We start from the raw sequence: 14,807 nt of genomic DNA, 5'->3' as shown, positions 1-14,807 counted from the left end.
AATGATTTTGAATGTATATGTTAGAATTTCATCTTCTGTTGACCAATTACCTCCAAATATAAATCACTGAAATTCACTTCTGAGTCATTTGCAACTGCTGTTTTACAAAGCTCTTTCTGAGTGGTGGGGTTCACGAGGGGAAAATGTTAGAACATTTGCAATGACAAATTAAAGGGAGAGGCTTGAAAACACTGCTTTTCAAAGAATCTTTTAAAAAATGCTATGGGGTTTTTTTCATTGAATTATTTTTAAATGTATAATCATACTTCAGAGACTGCCAGTGGCCTAGGAGGACTGGATTTGGCTCTTAATTATTAAGATCCCACATTAAAACACAGAATTAGATTGAGAGGCTTGGCATTTCCTAATATTACCATATTAACAGAGACACCGATGACTGATTAAGACTTGAAATCCCAATTGAATTCCATGGTTTATGCTCACAAGAAAATGTCCAGAACTGGACAGCTGAAAATTTTGTTGTTGTTGTTGTTGTTGAAAAATGCATCATGTTAACAACAGAGATTTTTATTATTATTATTATTTATGCAACAGATAACTCATGGTATTTTAAACATATTTTTAAGACAGACAATCTACACTTTCTGTATTAAAGTCTCCAGTAATTGAGTCACATGCTGTTAAAAATTGAATTATACAAATGATTGACTGTTATAACATTTTCCCCTTTTTTATTCATCAGTGAGATTTTTTCCTCAGTCTCAGAAGACTCAAAGACTAGACAATTAAACCATCTTTTAATATTGCCCTTGAGTGAATACATGAAACAGAAAAGATATAAATATTAAATAAGCATATTATAATTGTTACCTGTGTGATCTAGTCACACCTATGTGATGTAGGTATTAAATTTTATTTAACTAATGATAAATTTATTTTGAAGTTTCATACTGTCTCTCACTGAGATTCCCAGATTTAGAGACAGTTTGATTCTTTCTATACTTACAACTGTTCACATGTAAAGACATTTCATAGAGACTGTGTTGATCCATGGGGCATATAAAATTATGAGTTTACATTACTATTAAACAGAATGTTACTCTAGAACAGCATAAAGACACTGAACAACTTGTAAGTCAATGGAATTCAAAAGCATTCAGACAAAAGCTACCTTAAAATTTTCTTACAATTATGTTTCAGAGAGCTGACAGGAAGAGGTCATTTTGCTTTGAACAGTCTGTAGAACAAGTTCTGCTGAAATGTTACCTCTGTCTTTCATCTGTAGAGACCATGGTTCAAATATGCCAATGAACCATTTTACTAGACCCCAACTATGGTCCTGCAGGAACAGACCGACACATTTTTTTTCTGGGAGAAATGAGCTGTTGCATTGCCTAAACAGCATCATATGTAAATCAAACCTTTCAGCTCATTGCAGCAGGTACAGATACCAGAAATTACACTAACTGGCAGTCTTAATGCTTAACCTTTAGTAATCACAAGCGAATTAACTTTTAATTTGTAATGTTTAGGGGTTGCATTGTATAGGAGAGAGAGTTCGCTGAATCATCGTTTTCCCTGTTACATTTCCGTAGGCCACAGAGAAATTTAGCACTTGCACAACTGGAAGTTTGCTAACATAATGGCCTTGACAAACAAGCAATCAAAAAAAAAAAACCCAAACCAAAAACCAAAAAACAAACCAATGCTAAAAACACACAAAACTCCACAACCTTGCAAAAAAAAAAAAAAGGTACTTTTCAAATACAGCAGTAGAAAGCTTTGAAGAATCTATAGAGATCTTGTAGTTCTGCTCAAGCATAAAAAAGCTGGACTAACTCAGAATTGTTCTTGCAAATATTACAGAAGGACTGGCCATGTCTAAATAAAGCAAAATATGATATTTTAATTAGAAGAATTACCCAGACAGTTCCTCAGTTGCACAGGTGTCAGTAGTTTGTTTCTGTCTTGATGCTTATCTGTATCATGTTCACTGAAAGAAAGCTTTAAATTCTTCATTAACTGCAGTGAAAATTCGAAAGACTAAGATTTACGTCTCCCATTTTCTAAAGACAAGAGTAAAATGTGTCAACTCCCAAGAGGAAGTCTCAAAGACAATGTTGTATTTACTCCATATAAATCTGTTGCATCTCAAATGCATAAGATGCATGTAACAAGCTTTCCTTGTATTTCAATAATAAAATATCCCATTAATTTCAACTCATCCAATCAAAAATAATGAATCTATGGAAAATACCAGAATATTAAGCATGATGGGTCACTTAGGAAGCAACATCATTGTGAAACAATCTAACAGGTTATGCAGTAGCCTGTACAAAGATTTTTACCTATAGATTTTTTCATCATAATCTGGTATTTTCTGTGTGCTTCTGACTGCTGATATAAAGGAAGGGAAAGAAAGGGGACTCAAAAAAGCTTGGGAGCGGGCAGAAGAAAAGGATAAGGCCAAACAGTTAGATAGTAGAATACAAAATGAAAAGACACGATGAAAATTCAAGGGGGAAAAGAGGGAAACCAACACAGAATAAATTAACAGCTATTACAGGTAAGCAACCAACCAAATCAGTCTTTTCAGCCACTGCTGCTTAGAAGTGCCTTTCGGTTTCTGCCAAGTTACTAGGAACACAATTTCCACAGCATTGGGTACTCTGTTCTGTGTTTCTCCAAGGTTACAACTACAACATTCTCATCTAACTTGGGAAAAATGCTTCCAAAACAAAGCATTGCAGGCATTTGAGATTTTTATTTGGTCTTTTCTTGTAGCAGTTCTTAAACATACCCACCTCACCAAGCACTTAAATTCTGATACAGAAAATTCTACCAAAAATAGCAATTGCTAAGTGCCATTAGTCTAAAATTCATTTAGTCACCATTCTCTATACATGAAAAAAATAATAATCTCCTAAAATGCAAGTCTGAAAATGCTGTTCCTTTATACAATGCAATGCCTTTTTCTGTTAGGCATTTGCATAGTCATGTACAAATGAAAAGAATTGCTGAGTCTGGACTCACAGTTGAAGCATTTCGTACTTTTAAGCATAGATGCAGCATGGTATAGCAGAATTTATTTCCAAAACGTATAACCTAGTGAGTCAGCCTATGACTATGGAAGTGATTGGCCACAGTGAAACTGAGAGGTGCATCCTTTCCATTCTTACCTAATTATATCCTATGCAAGATGAATTGTGCCTAACATGACAAGACAGGATTATTGCTTTGCAGTATTTACTGTCTTCTAGCAAGGAGAGGTTAAGTTAGATACATTACAAATAATATTATTGCATTACTGTAAGAGGGATCATAAGATAGCAACCCACAGTTTCTTTACTGTAAGGACTCAGGCAAATCCTCTTTGTTTTATGATTGAAGCAAAGAACATAAAACACCTAACTCAGCACAGCCAGTTTATAGTGAGATACCCTTTAAAAAGTTCCCCCCTCTGCTGCTGTCTCCCAGCTCTCATTGTAGTTTCACACCCTGGCATGCTGCTCTGTGCAAAGGGTTGCATTCCCCTGGATCAGTTCATTCATCCCCTTGCATTTCTGCTTTTCCAACAGCTTGTATGGCCATAATTTGAAGGGCAGTGTACAAAGGTATGAGGATAGAAACTCCTGAAGCCAGCACTGTCATTAAAGTTGCAGCATAATGAAACTATGGCCTAAGTAACTTGCCTAAAACTGCACTCCAAGTCAAAGGAAGATGGCCAAAATCTGATGTTAATGCTTCCGTGGCATGCTTGCACTTTAATTTAAACATGACAGGGCAAGTTCATTGCCCAAGGACCAAAAGGCACAGGCCAACCTACATCTGTGATCATGAACATACTGTCACCAAAACAGAGTGGCCTTGTCCTAACATCAAATGAGCTTGTACAGACTGAGCAGAGAAAACACCCCACAGGCTTTTGTGTCTGCTCACCTCCATACCTCATGTATTCTTCCTCACCTTATGATACATCATCACAGTGATGCAACAATGACTTCTTGAAGTGTTTAAAGAGTCCTTAAAATGTCCTGTGCCTTCAGACAGTCATTAAAAGCTATCCACAGCAGCACACGTCCTGCGTGTCAAAGCTGAGGCTCCTTGAAGTCCTCACTACTGCCACTTTTGAGGCTCATGTTCATTGTGGCCAAGCTCCAACTCTTTTTGAAAACCACTGGGGCAAAGCCACACAGGTACAAGAGAAGCTAACAGAATGACTCATTACCAGAGACTGCTCTGTGCCATCAAGCTCCTGCTTCTGGGAAAAGACATGGAAAAAAGAAACCGGCACTAGCTCATGCCAAGACTCTGCACTGAGGCATTTTGTCCTCTGCAGGGAGTGAAGGAAAAGACCTGCCAGGAATATGGAAACTTCTCACTTTTTCTTACCAATACGGTGCATCTCTTACAGAAATTGGCATGAAAGAGTGGCATATTATCTAAATGTATTACAGACTTCACTGTTTCCATTGCACCTTATCATGAGGAATAGTCTCACTTTAAGATCATCGTACCTTTAGCCCTGACTGCGAACTTCATTCCTCTATGAGCCTTGCTACACATTTCTAGCCAAGATCACACCTGAGAGCTGCAACAGTTAAGGATGTCAGTATGAAAAATTCTTTCCACCTCATAACCATTATTTATGAAACTAAAAGAAGGCTTGCAACTTATTTCTCAGGCTTAAGCCATAATTAATAATTCTCCATTAGCTAACATACAGCGTCTGCATTTGATTAATTTCCCATACATAGCTTGTGCTTTTGCAAAGCTAACTAAGCACCTCAAGGACTTATTTCTAGCATGCCTTAGCATTTAGATTTCTGACAGCTGAAGATGATGCAGAGTTAAGACTCACTGAAATTACTCCGTGCTTCTGCATTATGCTTGAATTCCAGGTGCTCTCTGGAAACTAAAAACCAACACAGATTCACATGACCACACTGACAGCTTTCCTCTTAAAAAAAGGCCACTTAAATTATAACAATATGATGATGAATGCAAAACTACAAACATACTGTGTTCAAATGCAGATTCATATTTGCATTTAAATCCTGTTCTAAAAATCAAGTATTACTCTCACTTATATTTTAAATCATGACAATGTCACACATGAATCTCCCAGCTACTTAAAAACACAGAACAAAACTTTTTACCTTTGTCCTGGTTTGGGCCAGGATAAAGGTGATTTTCTGTCTTGTAGTTTTGCTTTTAGCTAGGTCTCTCATAAGTAGCTGCACTTGCTGAAATTAACAGCAAGTTTCTCAGACAGTGTCTGCTTCTAGGACTGATAACACTTGATGTTTATAGTTACTGCTAGAGACTGGTGTACAGAGCCAAGAACACTGCTCAGCTCTGAGGAAAACTTTTACCCTCCAGAAGGAATAAAGAGGTCCCACCTGCAGCCCTGCTTTGGGGAGGAATGGACAAGATAGATGCCAGAATTGACCAAACAGAGTATTCCATCCCATATACGTCACACTCAGTATAAATTTGAGGGATCACGAGGGATTTCCGAATTTCCTGATTTCCTGCTTCCCTTCCTTCCCCCGGCATCCTGGGAGGATTCCATCCGTTCATCTGCCTGTGGTCCTGATCCATGCCAGCCCATATCTGTGTGTTCCTGCCTCTGGTTCCCGACTGCTGCCGACTCCAGGAGTCCAGCCTGGACTTTCCCAGGGCTGCCCTGCAGCCTCGGTGGTGACGTGAGAGTTACTGCGGGAAAAGGGGGGAGGAATGTGGTATCCATTTTCCTGCATATTTGTATATATTTAGTAATTTTTCCTATTTATCATTACTGCTTCATTAAAGTTGTGTAGTTTAGTTTCCAACCCATAAGTCTCTCTCCCTTATTCTCTCTCCTTTCTTTATCAAGGAGGAGAGAGACATTAATAGAGAGTGTCTGTTATTCGGTTTAATTGCCGGACCAGAGTTAAACCGTGACAACCTTTTAGAAAATACTGCTTCTTCTTCAACCCACCTTGAAAGTCTTTTCATACTTTCTAATGCACAGTAGGATCAGATAAATCTAAAAAAGTTAACAATACAATAAATTGCATCCTCTCCTGCAACCCATGGTATCTGGGATGTGACTGAAACGTTCTGGGATTTCATAAATGAGTCACAAAGAATAAATATGGGTTCTTTCTGCATTTCTTTTTTTTTAATTTCTTTTAACTTTTAAGATGGCGAAGAAAAAGGGGTAGATATGCAACAGTGTTGCCATCTCAAGGTTTAACTCAATTCTCATGTGTTTGCATTTGCATAAAGCATAACTTTGCATGAAGATGCAGCATAATTTATAATTATTTTCTCCACTGAGACTCCAAAAGATAAGTCTGCTGAAGGCAATTAATCTCTTTCTCCAGCTGCATAGCAACTAATGCATTACCAAGAACTTCTCTGGACCAACAAGTATTGCTCCCATTTTCTGCATATCAGGAAATACCCTCAGATATAATTTTCAGTGACTGAAAACAGTATGCTTTGTTCCACCTCATTTAAAAGGAGATCTCTTACTTCAAGAAGGAATTCTGTGCCTAGAAAATTTCTATAAAGACCAACCATCCACAAGCCTCCCCCTTATTGAGATGCAGTCTACCATTGGACCACCATTTTCTACTGTTCCTCCTATTCTACCAAATAATTTGTTTAGGGGCAGGTAAATTATTCTGATTCTAGATTTAAATGTTTGTTAGCAAAAGGAATCTACAAAAAAGTCTTACAAAACCACTCTGATATTTTGACAGCTTCTCAGTGGTAATTTTTTTTTTTTTTTAACCCGAAGATAACACTTTGAACCCACATTGAGTGGGTTAAGGGATCCTATACAATGAGCAACTCAATTGTCTCAATGTGTAAAGTAGTAACAAAAAGATGCATTTTACAAAAGCAAAGAGGAAATAAGTAAGGTTATCCAGTGGCCATCCAAAACACCAGTCTGCATTTGAATTTTTACTGTACAGTGGTACTCTCAGGATACTAATGTTATCTTAGAGAAGCATACTAAGAAAAAAATAAAGATTAACTAAGAAGTTAAGTCAGTTCTAAGTCAAAATGACTCAATCATAAAAACAAAAATATATACTTTAGGAGGGAATTAGAAACTTAAGATACTGAAATACCAGTGTCCTTTTTTTTTTTTCTTTACTACAGACTCTTAAAGTCTGTCTTATGAACAGTAAAATCAAATAGACTATTTTCATTATAATATGTTTAATGTTGTCCAAATGCCTCTTTTTAAGGTGCTGAAAGACTTGGGGCATCAACCACCTTTCCAGGAAGCTTGTTCCAGTGTTTGACCACCCTCTTGATAAAGAAATGCTTAACTGCTGTCCAGTTTAAGCCTCCCCTAGTGAAGGTTTTAACAATTCTCATGCAATGTCATTGGATACAATGGAGAAATACATTGCATACATTGGACTGACTCAACATTTACTATTAAGGAAACAGAAAAGCACAGTGACTTTTGCAACTTTTGCAAAAATCTACTGAAGATGAAAATACAAATCCAACATTAGTATTAGATCTCTAAGATTCTCTAAGAATTAAGACTACAAGCTGCCAGCTTTACAAATATTTAAATGTAATCTAAGTTATAATTTCTTTAAAGTAGAATTGTAGCAACCTAAGAGTTGGGTTTTTTTTCTTTTTGTTCCAAACAATTATGAACTTTAACGTACATATTGTGAGTGACCTGGAGTACATGTTTCTGCTGAGAAACATCAAAAACACCCATAACTTGTTTGGGTAGTAATGCTACTTGCTGTATGTCAAAGGCTGTCACATGTATGGAGATACAAGGTTTCTTTTGAAAGAACTTGAACTCCCACTAGCTGTGCATGTATGTCAGATGGAGCTCATCCAGATCAAAACATAAGATGCAGATACAAATACACATGGACCTGCTCCATTCCTTTCCAAGACAGCCTAAAACCACACACTGCTTTGGTCAGGACACCTGAAGATAGCTATGTGAACCTAAAAACAAGGGCTGCAGAATACTGCAATGATGCAATGCAACTGACAGAACATGGGAGAAAAGCAACACCTTTTTCAGTACAAGATGTTAGATTATACGTGGATTCAGTGATGTTTCCTCTCTTCTCCCCTCTAAATTTATGGGGAAAACTCAGCTACAAAGCAATACTCTTCCTCTCAGTAGTTATCACTTTGAAGGTTTCCTTGCTTCCCTTCAAAGGTCCTTCTAGATCTTTCACATTCTATTGTTAAAAGTCACAACACTCCATTAAAATGTTTTGTGTAAAATACTTGTAGTCTATTTAACCTTGTTAAACAACTGCAAACATTTCAGTACTCCTTGGTGTCTAAGCAGAAGGAAGTTTGCAACATGAGAGTTCACATCAGCTGCTAAATGGTCCTTCACTTAAGTAAAGTGATATACAGGGCAGTAGCAGTAAACCTTTTAACTGGTTAAAACTTCAGAAACCAGAGGAAGAGAATTGTTTGGTGAACGCTACACTGCCTAGGCAGACTACAAAAACCTTGCAAGGCAATTCAACAAAGTTCAACCCAACATTGTCAGAATTGTCTTTTTTGCTTAGAGAAACATGCAACAGCTTCATATGATTAAACCTGTTAGCAGTGTCCTGAGGGATGAGAAAAAAAATCAGCAGAAAACTGCTCTGCTCATTGAAAGATTTGAGAGACAGAACCACTCTGCCACAGCATAATATAATCTGAAAAATCTGTAGTCTCACAAGATTTTTAACAGTTTAAGGGAAGTACATTCCGGTTTTGCATCCTTTTCACCAACTTGAGCTTTCGGCTGTCACCGCAACAACTCTCCACCCCTCCAATTACAGCCACTTCTTCAAACATGCTGACAAAAAAGGATCAGGTAAATTAGTTCCAGAACAGAGAAAGTTAAACCTACTGCCTTAGCACTTCATGAAAATTAAACACTTCTGTGCCACCTTCAACACAGCAGCTCTACCAGAGTGCAATCGCTCCATCCTTTGAGCAGCGAGCACCACAGTGTGGGCAGGATTGGGTAAAACAGCCCAGGTAAACAAGGATGCTGTAAGAGACTGTCCAAGCATCAAGGCTACCCAAAATTAAGCTCTTCTGGAAGAAAATCTATACCAGAACAGTCTGCCTCAGGTTCCCTCTGCATGTGTGAACTTGTTTTTTAAATCTCTTTATCAGAAATGCATGTTTTACAGTGCTAGGATTCTCACTAAAAATGTCAAGTAAATACTGAAGAGAAGTTATCAGAAAAGATGATTTTTTTTTTCTCCAAAGCTACGAGGTGTATTTCTGTATTGTGTTACTCGGGGGCCAAAGTACACTTACAATGAGTATCCCAGGAAACACAGCTTCCTACATAATGTGTAGGAATGTACACAATGTGCACAATCTATGATTAACACAGTGTAAATTAAGCAAAGGAAACAACCTCTTTTAAATATTTTTATTACAGAAAAACAAAAAGCTTACACTTGACTTAAAAAAAGAAGCATTATTTTGTGAATTTAAAGTTATTACAGGGAAGTTGCTTTAAGAAACCTTTAAAGATTGAAGAAAAAAAAAAAAAAAGCCAGATTCCCCACTCAGACAGCATTCTAGATTACTTGTATGACCACAGTAACACTCTTAATTTCACATCACTTCTGATATCCAGTATATGATTTGTATGCTTTTCTCCTCCCTGTGTCTTCCTAAATATAGCTGGGAGAAGGACTTGTTGGAAATGGCAGTACACTTCAATTTTAACTTTGAGTTGTTCAAGAAATTTCTGATACTCCAGGAGTGGCTGACACACACACTTTCCTTCAAATTTTATGTTAAATGTTATAGTTTTACAGACCCCAGAGTGACTTCCTTCTTAAATTGTATTTATCATTTTTAGGTCCAGATCTCAGAAGATTTCTCAGAAAAGTATTTGGCTGCTAATAATTATGAACACAAAGAAAAATAACCATAAAAATTAAGGCTCATAGTTGAAACAGTTCTCAGCAGAGCAGCCGAGTTCAGAATTATTTTTCTTTTATTACACACCATAGAAGGAACATGTCCCAGAAACCATTTCAAGTTTTTTGCCAAGCCAAATGCTGCAGGTTTCCAACCTGAACCAAAATTAAATATGTAACTGATCTGTAGGTGAAATCTCTTAAGAAAAGAGATAAAGCAAGAAAACATCTTACTGCCTTAATAGTCCTATATTTTGAATATCAGCACCTAGTTGTGCTCAAATTCCAAAGAAATTTTCAGGCTTGTCATGAAGTGACTATTCTGGAAAAAAAAACCAAAACAAAAAACCCAACCCCCCAAAAAAAACAACTTAAGTGCTCTATACCATGTTAAAAAAATTCTAAACACATTTTTAAGCATCTCACTCTCCAATAATATATTCTAAGACTACACCTCAAATATTCTCCCAAAAAAAGTTAAGTCAAAAAGAAAGAAAACTCAAGTAACTACATACAACTAGCTATAATGACAGAATGGAAAAGGCAACTTATAGAAGAAAAAAGGAGAAAACAAAAAGAGAAAGAAACCAAATCAGACATCTACTACTCATTCTTCTATAAACCCACTTATTTTACTTTCCTCTGGAAAGGAAAAAGTTGGACTCAAAATCAGACATGGAATTCTTCTAAAAAAGATCCTAATCTCACTAGCTATCATTTATATTGTTTGATAACAGAACTCTTTGAAGTCAGGCATCTATTTACTGTACTCTACACTGGAAGATGAAGCCAGTTACCAAGCTATTTAAAAAAGAAAAGTTTATTTCCTACAAGGAAAAAAAATTCATCGCATTTTCCCTAGTTATGATTTATGTCATCATCACATTTACTCAAACACAGAACTTGTCTATTTAAGCTTACCCATGTTTTTACTTAAAATTTCCTTAATTTAGTGCTATAGCATAGTAATTTCTTATGTGATCAAGCTGCCTTATAAAGATGACATTATGACCTGTATTATACACTTATAAAGGTTTAAAAAAAACAAACAAAAAAAACCAACCAACCAACCAAACAAAAGTTATCAGGATAAAAAATGAGCATGAGTAATAGGAGGAAGAGCAATATATGTCTTATTTCTGTGGTAGTCTCCATGACATCAGTGTCAAGGGCTGCTTTACAGCTTATCCTTGGAGATTTTAACTCTGGACAGAAATTAGTCCTCTTTGCAGTCACAGCATTGTATTAAAAGTGATTTTTATGACTAAACAGGTAACAAAAATTAATTACAGTGACCAATCTCTATGAACGTTAATATGCTCCATTAACTGCCTCCTTCAGAGTAGGTAGCAGTCTCGAACAAAAGTATCAATACCAAATAACAATCTGAATTATGCACTAAAACACCATTCAAAAAGCATTAAAGACTTAGTTAAAATAGCCAGAGGGTGTTTATATTAATGTCTTCCTTTATCACGTTGTACTGTGTATTCAGAAAACTGAAAAGATCATTTGCACTATAAATCTGTGTAAGCTCTCACCTAAAGCAATTTAATAGGCAAACGTTCTAAAAGTTTTCTGTTGTAGTTTTCCAGTATTTGTAGCTGCTGAAGTGCTAATATAGAATTAATTTAGCATATAGCTCCCACATACTATATCAAGTAAACATTCTTGACTGCCAAAAATTGTTATTTCATGATAAAACAGTCCTCTAATTCCTAAAATTTTCCGTTTCACTTGAGAAAACAAAAAGTTTGGGGCTTTATTTCCAGAATAATGTGCAATGGGTAGAACATGTAATAACACATGTAATAACTTGGAAAACTAAGTTGTTTTTAGTTATCAGGCACTGAAAAACTTCACAGATTTCTTAATCTTTCTTAGTTTTCAGCCTTAATTTTATATGAAAGAGTGTTTAGCTGTCCTTTATTAGTCAAGTAAGGTCAAGTAGCATTAATTATCTCACTCTTCTGGAAATGAACAATTCAGAACAACATGGTGTAGAATTGTACCTGCAAATTCCTTCAGTTTAAATTGCTCTTCATTAATTTTCTAAGACAATAAGGAGAATGTCCTTTTCTTTTTTCTGTCAAATTTCTGAGAAAATTTTCATACATGCAAATCAAAATTACAATAATGTAGACAAAAAGGTCCTCTCGTGAATATCATCAATAAATGACTGCCTTCAATAAATAAGTCTATTTGAAAATTCTAGAGAATTCTTTTTCTAAACAAGCTAGTCTTTTTTCTTTTCCATTATGTCTTTCTGTTTCAGCTCTCCATCTGAAAGTTCTGTATATTTTCCATTCTTTTCCTCCTCTTGTTCTTCCTCACTGCCTTCATCTGTGAGCTCCCGATCATAGGTTTCCTTTTTAGCTGCCTCATGTTCCTCTACCCCTCCATCTGTATCAGCTGTGCAGATTCCGTAACACATAATGCTGATGACCCCCAGGGGCAACCCAAAGAGAAAGCATCCCAGAAGTGGTGAACTCTTGAACACAGACTGTTGAAACACAAATTCAAAGTGAAGAACACTTTCAGTGAATGTAAAAAAAAAAAAAAATAAATTACTGCATTACTTCCCTTATTACTCTGTGCATTTACTCAGAGACATCCAAAATGGCAGAATCAGCTTTTAAGGTTTTGTTGTTGGTGGTGGTTAATTGTTTTGGTTTGTTTGTTTTATTATTTTTGTTTGTTTTTTAATAAATGAGAAGTCCTCATTTTAAAAATTCATACTGGAAGTCCATAAAAAAGTCAGAACTTACAATGTTGCATTTAGATAACATTAACATGTGAAATGGAGATATTATCCACCCTTTAAAGCTTGAGAAACAACTGTTCCAACAACATTAAAATAACACATTGAAGCAAGCAATTTCTTCTCTTATTTGTATCTCATCCTCAAAAATTAGTTTGAGTAATAAGGGATCTGCAGAAACATTGTGTTATTACACAGCTTCCTGCTGAAGGGCAGTTTAATGGCACAGGAGGAAGGTCCTTTGGTTTCGGAAATGATGGCTCAGTGTTACGCATTCACAGAAGGTTTGATGCCACTCATACAGAAACACGTGAGCTTCAATTTTAATTCAGAGCACAGGGTTTTTTGCTTCTGTAGGGCAACTGAAAAATAGGATTTGTGTACATCTTCCCAGCAAAATTCTGTTATGCATAATTAGCCTATAGGTTGATAAAAATACTTGCTTTAAAACTACACCAAATGTTTAATCCCCTTATGCCCTAACCAATTTGACTGAATTAACAGTCTAACAACATTTGCCAGAATATGAAAGTGTGACCAGTGTCAGTGAAAGGATGTGATGCCAAAGGTCCAAGGAAAAGAGTTGAATTCTCCCTCTTCTATACATTAAAACACATGTCAAACTAACACAGAAAAGGAGTGAAAAATAAAGAAACTAACATGTTTAGCACACTGAAAAAATACCACTAAGAACTGTGATCAAGAACTTAATTTGGCTTAAACTTAATTTATATATGCCTCTACTGTATAAAAATATATATATATTAAAAAAACAAAAATATTTCTAAGCTCTGTATTTGCATCAGGTTGACAAGGACACCATCTAATGTAAAAATAAAGCTTACCATTATTGTAGATTTGGCATCATAGATTATTCTCTTGATTCGTTGCAGAAGTCCATCACCACCCTGTGCCTGAAATTTCAAATGGAACCATGTCAAAACTGCTGACACTTTTCAGTTATGATTCCAAAAGTTCATTCTTCAGACCTTAAATCCCTTTAGAAGGAAATGAAAAGTAATTATTCTTGCATCTCATGATGCCCAGACACTCCAACTTCTCAAGCTTTACAATTGGCTTATGGAAAGTTCTCTCATAACTGTTTGAAAGAGTCATTGCAAAATTTACCCCTGGACTGGTAATCCACTCTCTTACCACAGAGGAACACCATCAGAAACTATCAATTGTCCTGATGTAACAATCATTAAACTGCAGAGATGTTCTGAACTTTCCTGCAGCTGATGGATTTATGGACTATCACAGAAACAGTTTGAAAAACCTAAGTAACAAGAAGATATGAAGGTGTAATAAAGAAAATTTTTGTCAAGCATAGATATTCCACACTTATATTGCCACCTAATTTGGCAGTCTTCAAATAAACAGGAAAATCTGAATATAATTTTCTGCTGACTAGAAACAGTTTTCACCTGCATTGAGTTGCCACAGAAACAAATTGGAAGAAAATCTACATTTTGAAAGTCAACTGATTAGCATCTGACCCTGACCAAACCCCCTCAAATTATACAAAAAGTCCACAAAGACGAAACAGAGACTATCTGTCCTTACATAAAATAACAAGAAAATTGAAGTGAATAACCCAACTCATCTCAGGCATGGGGACAAGGTGTGTGAAACTTGTACTTCTCAGAACTTGCACTGTGGTTCAGAAAGTCCTCATTCTATTAACCTGCTTATAAGCACACTGAAGATTGCCACTCCTCAAGAGCTGCACCGTTTCTTGGGCCTGAATGCAGCAAAAGTAGTCAAATTTTATCTATAGACACCATCTAGATTAAATGGAGTCACATCCTGTGCTGTCTTGTGTTTCACTCTTACACACATATTGAGATGTGAATTTAGACACATCTTCAATCATAGTAGCTGAAATACTACTAGGGATAAAGACCTAAGGAATATTACAGCAGAAAAAACAAGCTATCAGAAACTAATTTCTTCAAAGTTAAAAAAACATACAGAAACCAATTTAATTTGTTTTTTCAACCAAAGGATATATTTGGAGTCAAACAGATGATGATAATGTAACTCAATGAAATTACCAAAGCATTAAAAAAGTGAAAATTGAAGAACAAAGAACAACCACATGAGTTACAGGAATACCTCTCACCTTGCCACTGGAAGCATGGCCCGTA

At 36.0% G+C, this 14,807-nt stretch overlaps 1 protein-coding gene across 1 annotated transcript in view; it reads right to left on the bottom strand.

Moving 5' to 3' along the window:
• Positions 1–9,383: 9,383 nt before the first annotated feature.
• TMX3 (thioredoxin related transmembrane protein 3) overlaps positions 9,384–14,807 on the bottom strand; it is a 30,299-nt gene continuing 24,875 nt past the window's right edge. The window contains exons 16-17 of the mRNA XM_030444671.1: positions 13,503–13,571; positions 9,384–12,399 (exon numbers count right to left, since the gene is read on the bottom strand). Of these exons, the coding sequence (XP_030300531.1) occupies positions 12,133–12,399; positions 13,503–13,571 (336 nt within the window). The 3' untranslated portion in view covers positions 9,384–12,132. The remainder of the gene's footprint in view (positions 12,400–13,502; positions 13,572–14,807) is intronic.

The sequence above is a fragment of the Calypte anna genome, chromosome 2 (genome assembly GCF_003957555.1).
Source record: "Calypte anna isolate BGI_N300 chromosome 2, bCalAnn1_v1.p, whole genome shotgun sequence".
NCBI classification, from domain to species: domain Eukaryota; kingdom Metazoa; phylum Chordata; class Aves; order Apodiformes; family Trochilidae; genus Calypte; species Calypte anna.
This window is presented reverse-complemented; position numbering and strand designations above follow the sequence as displayed.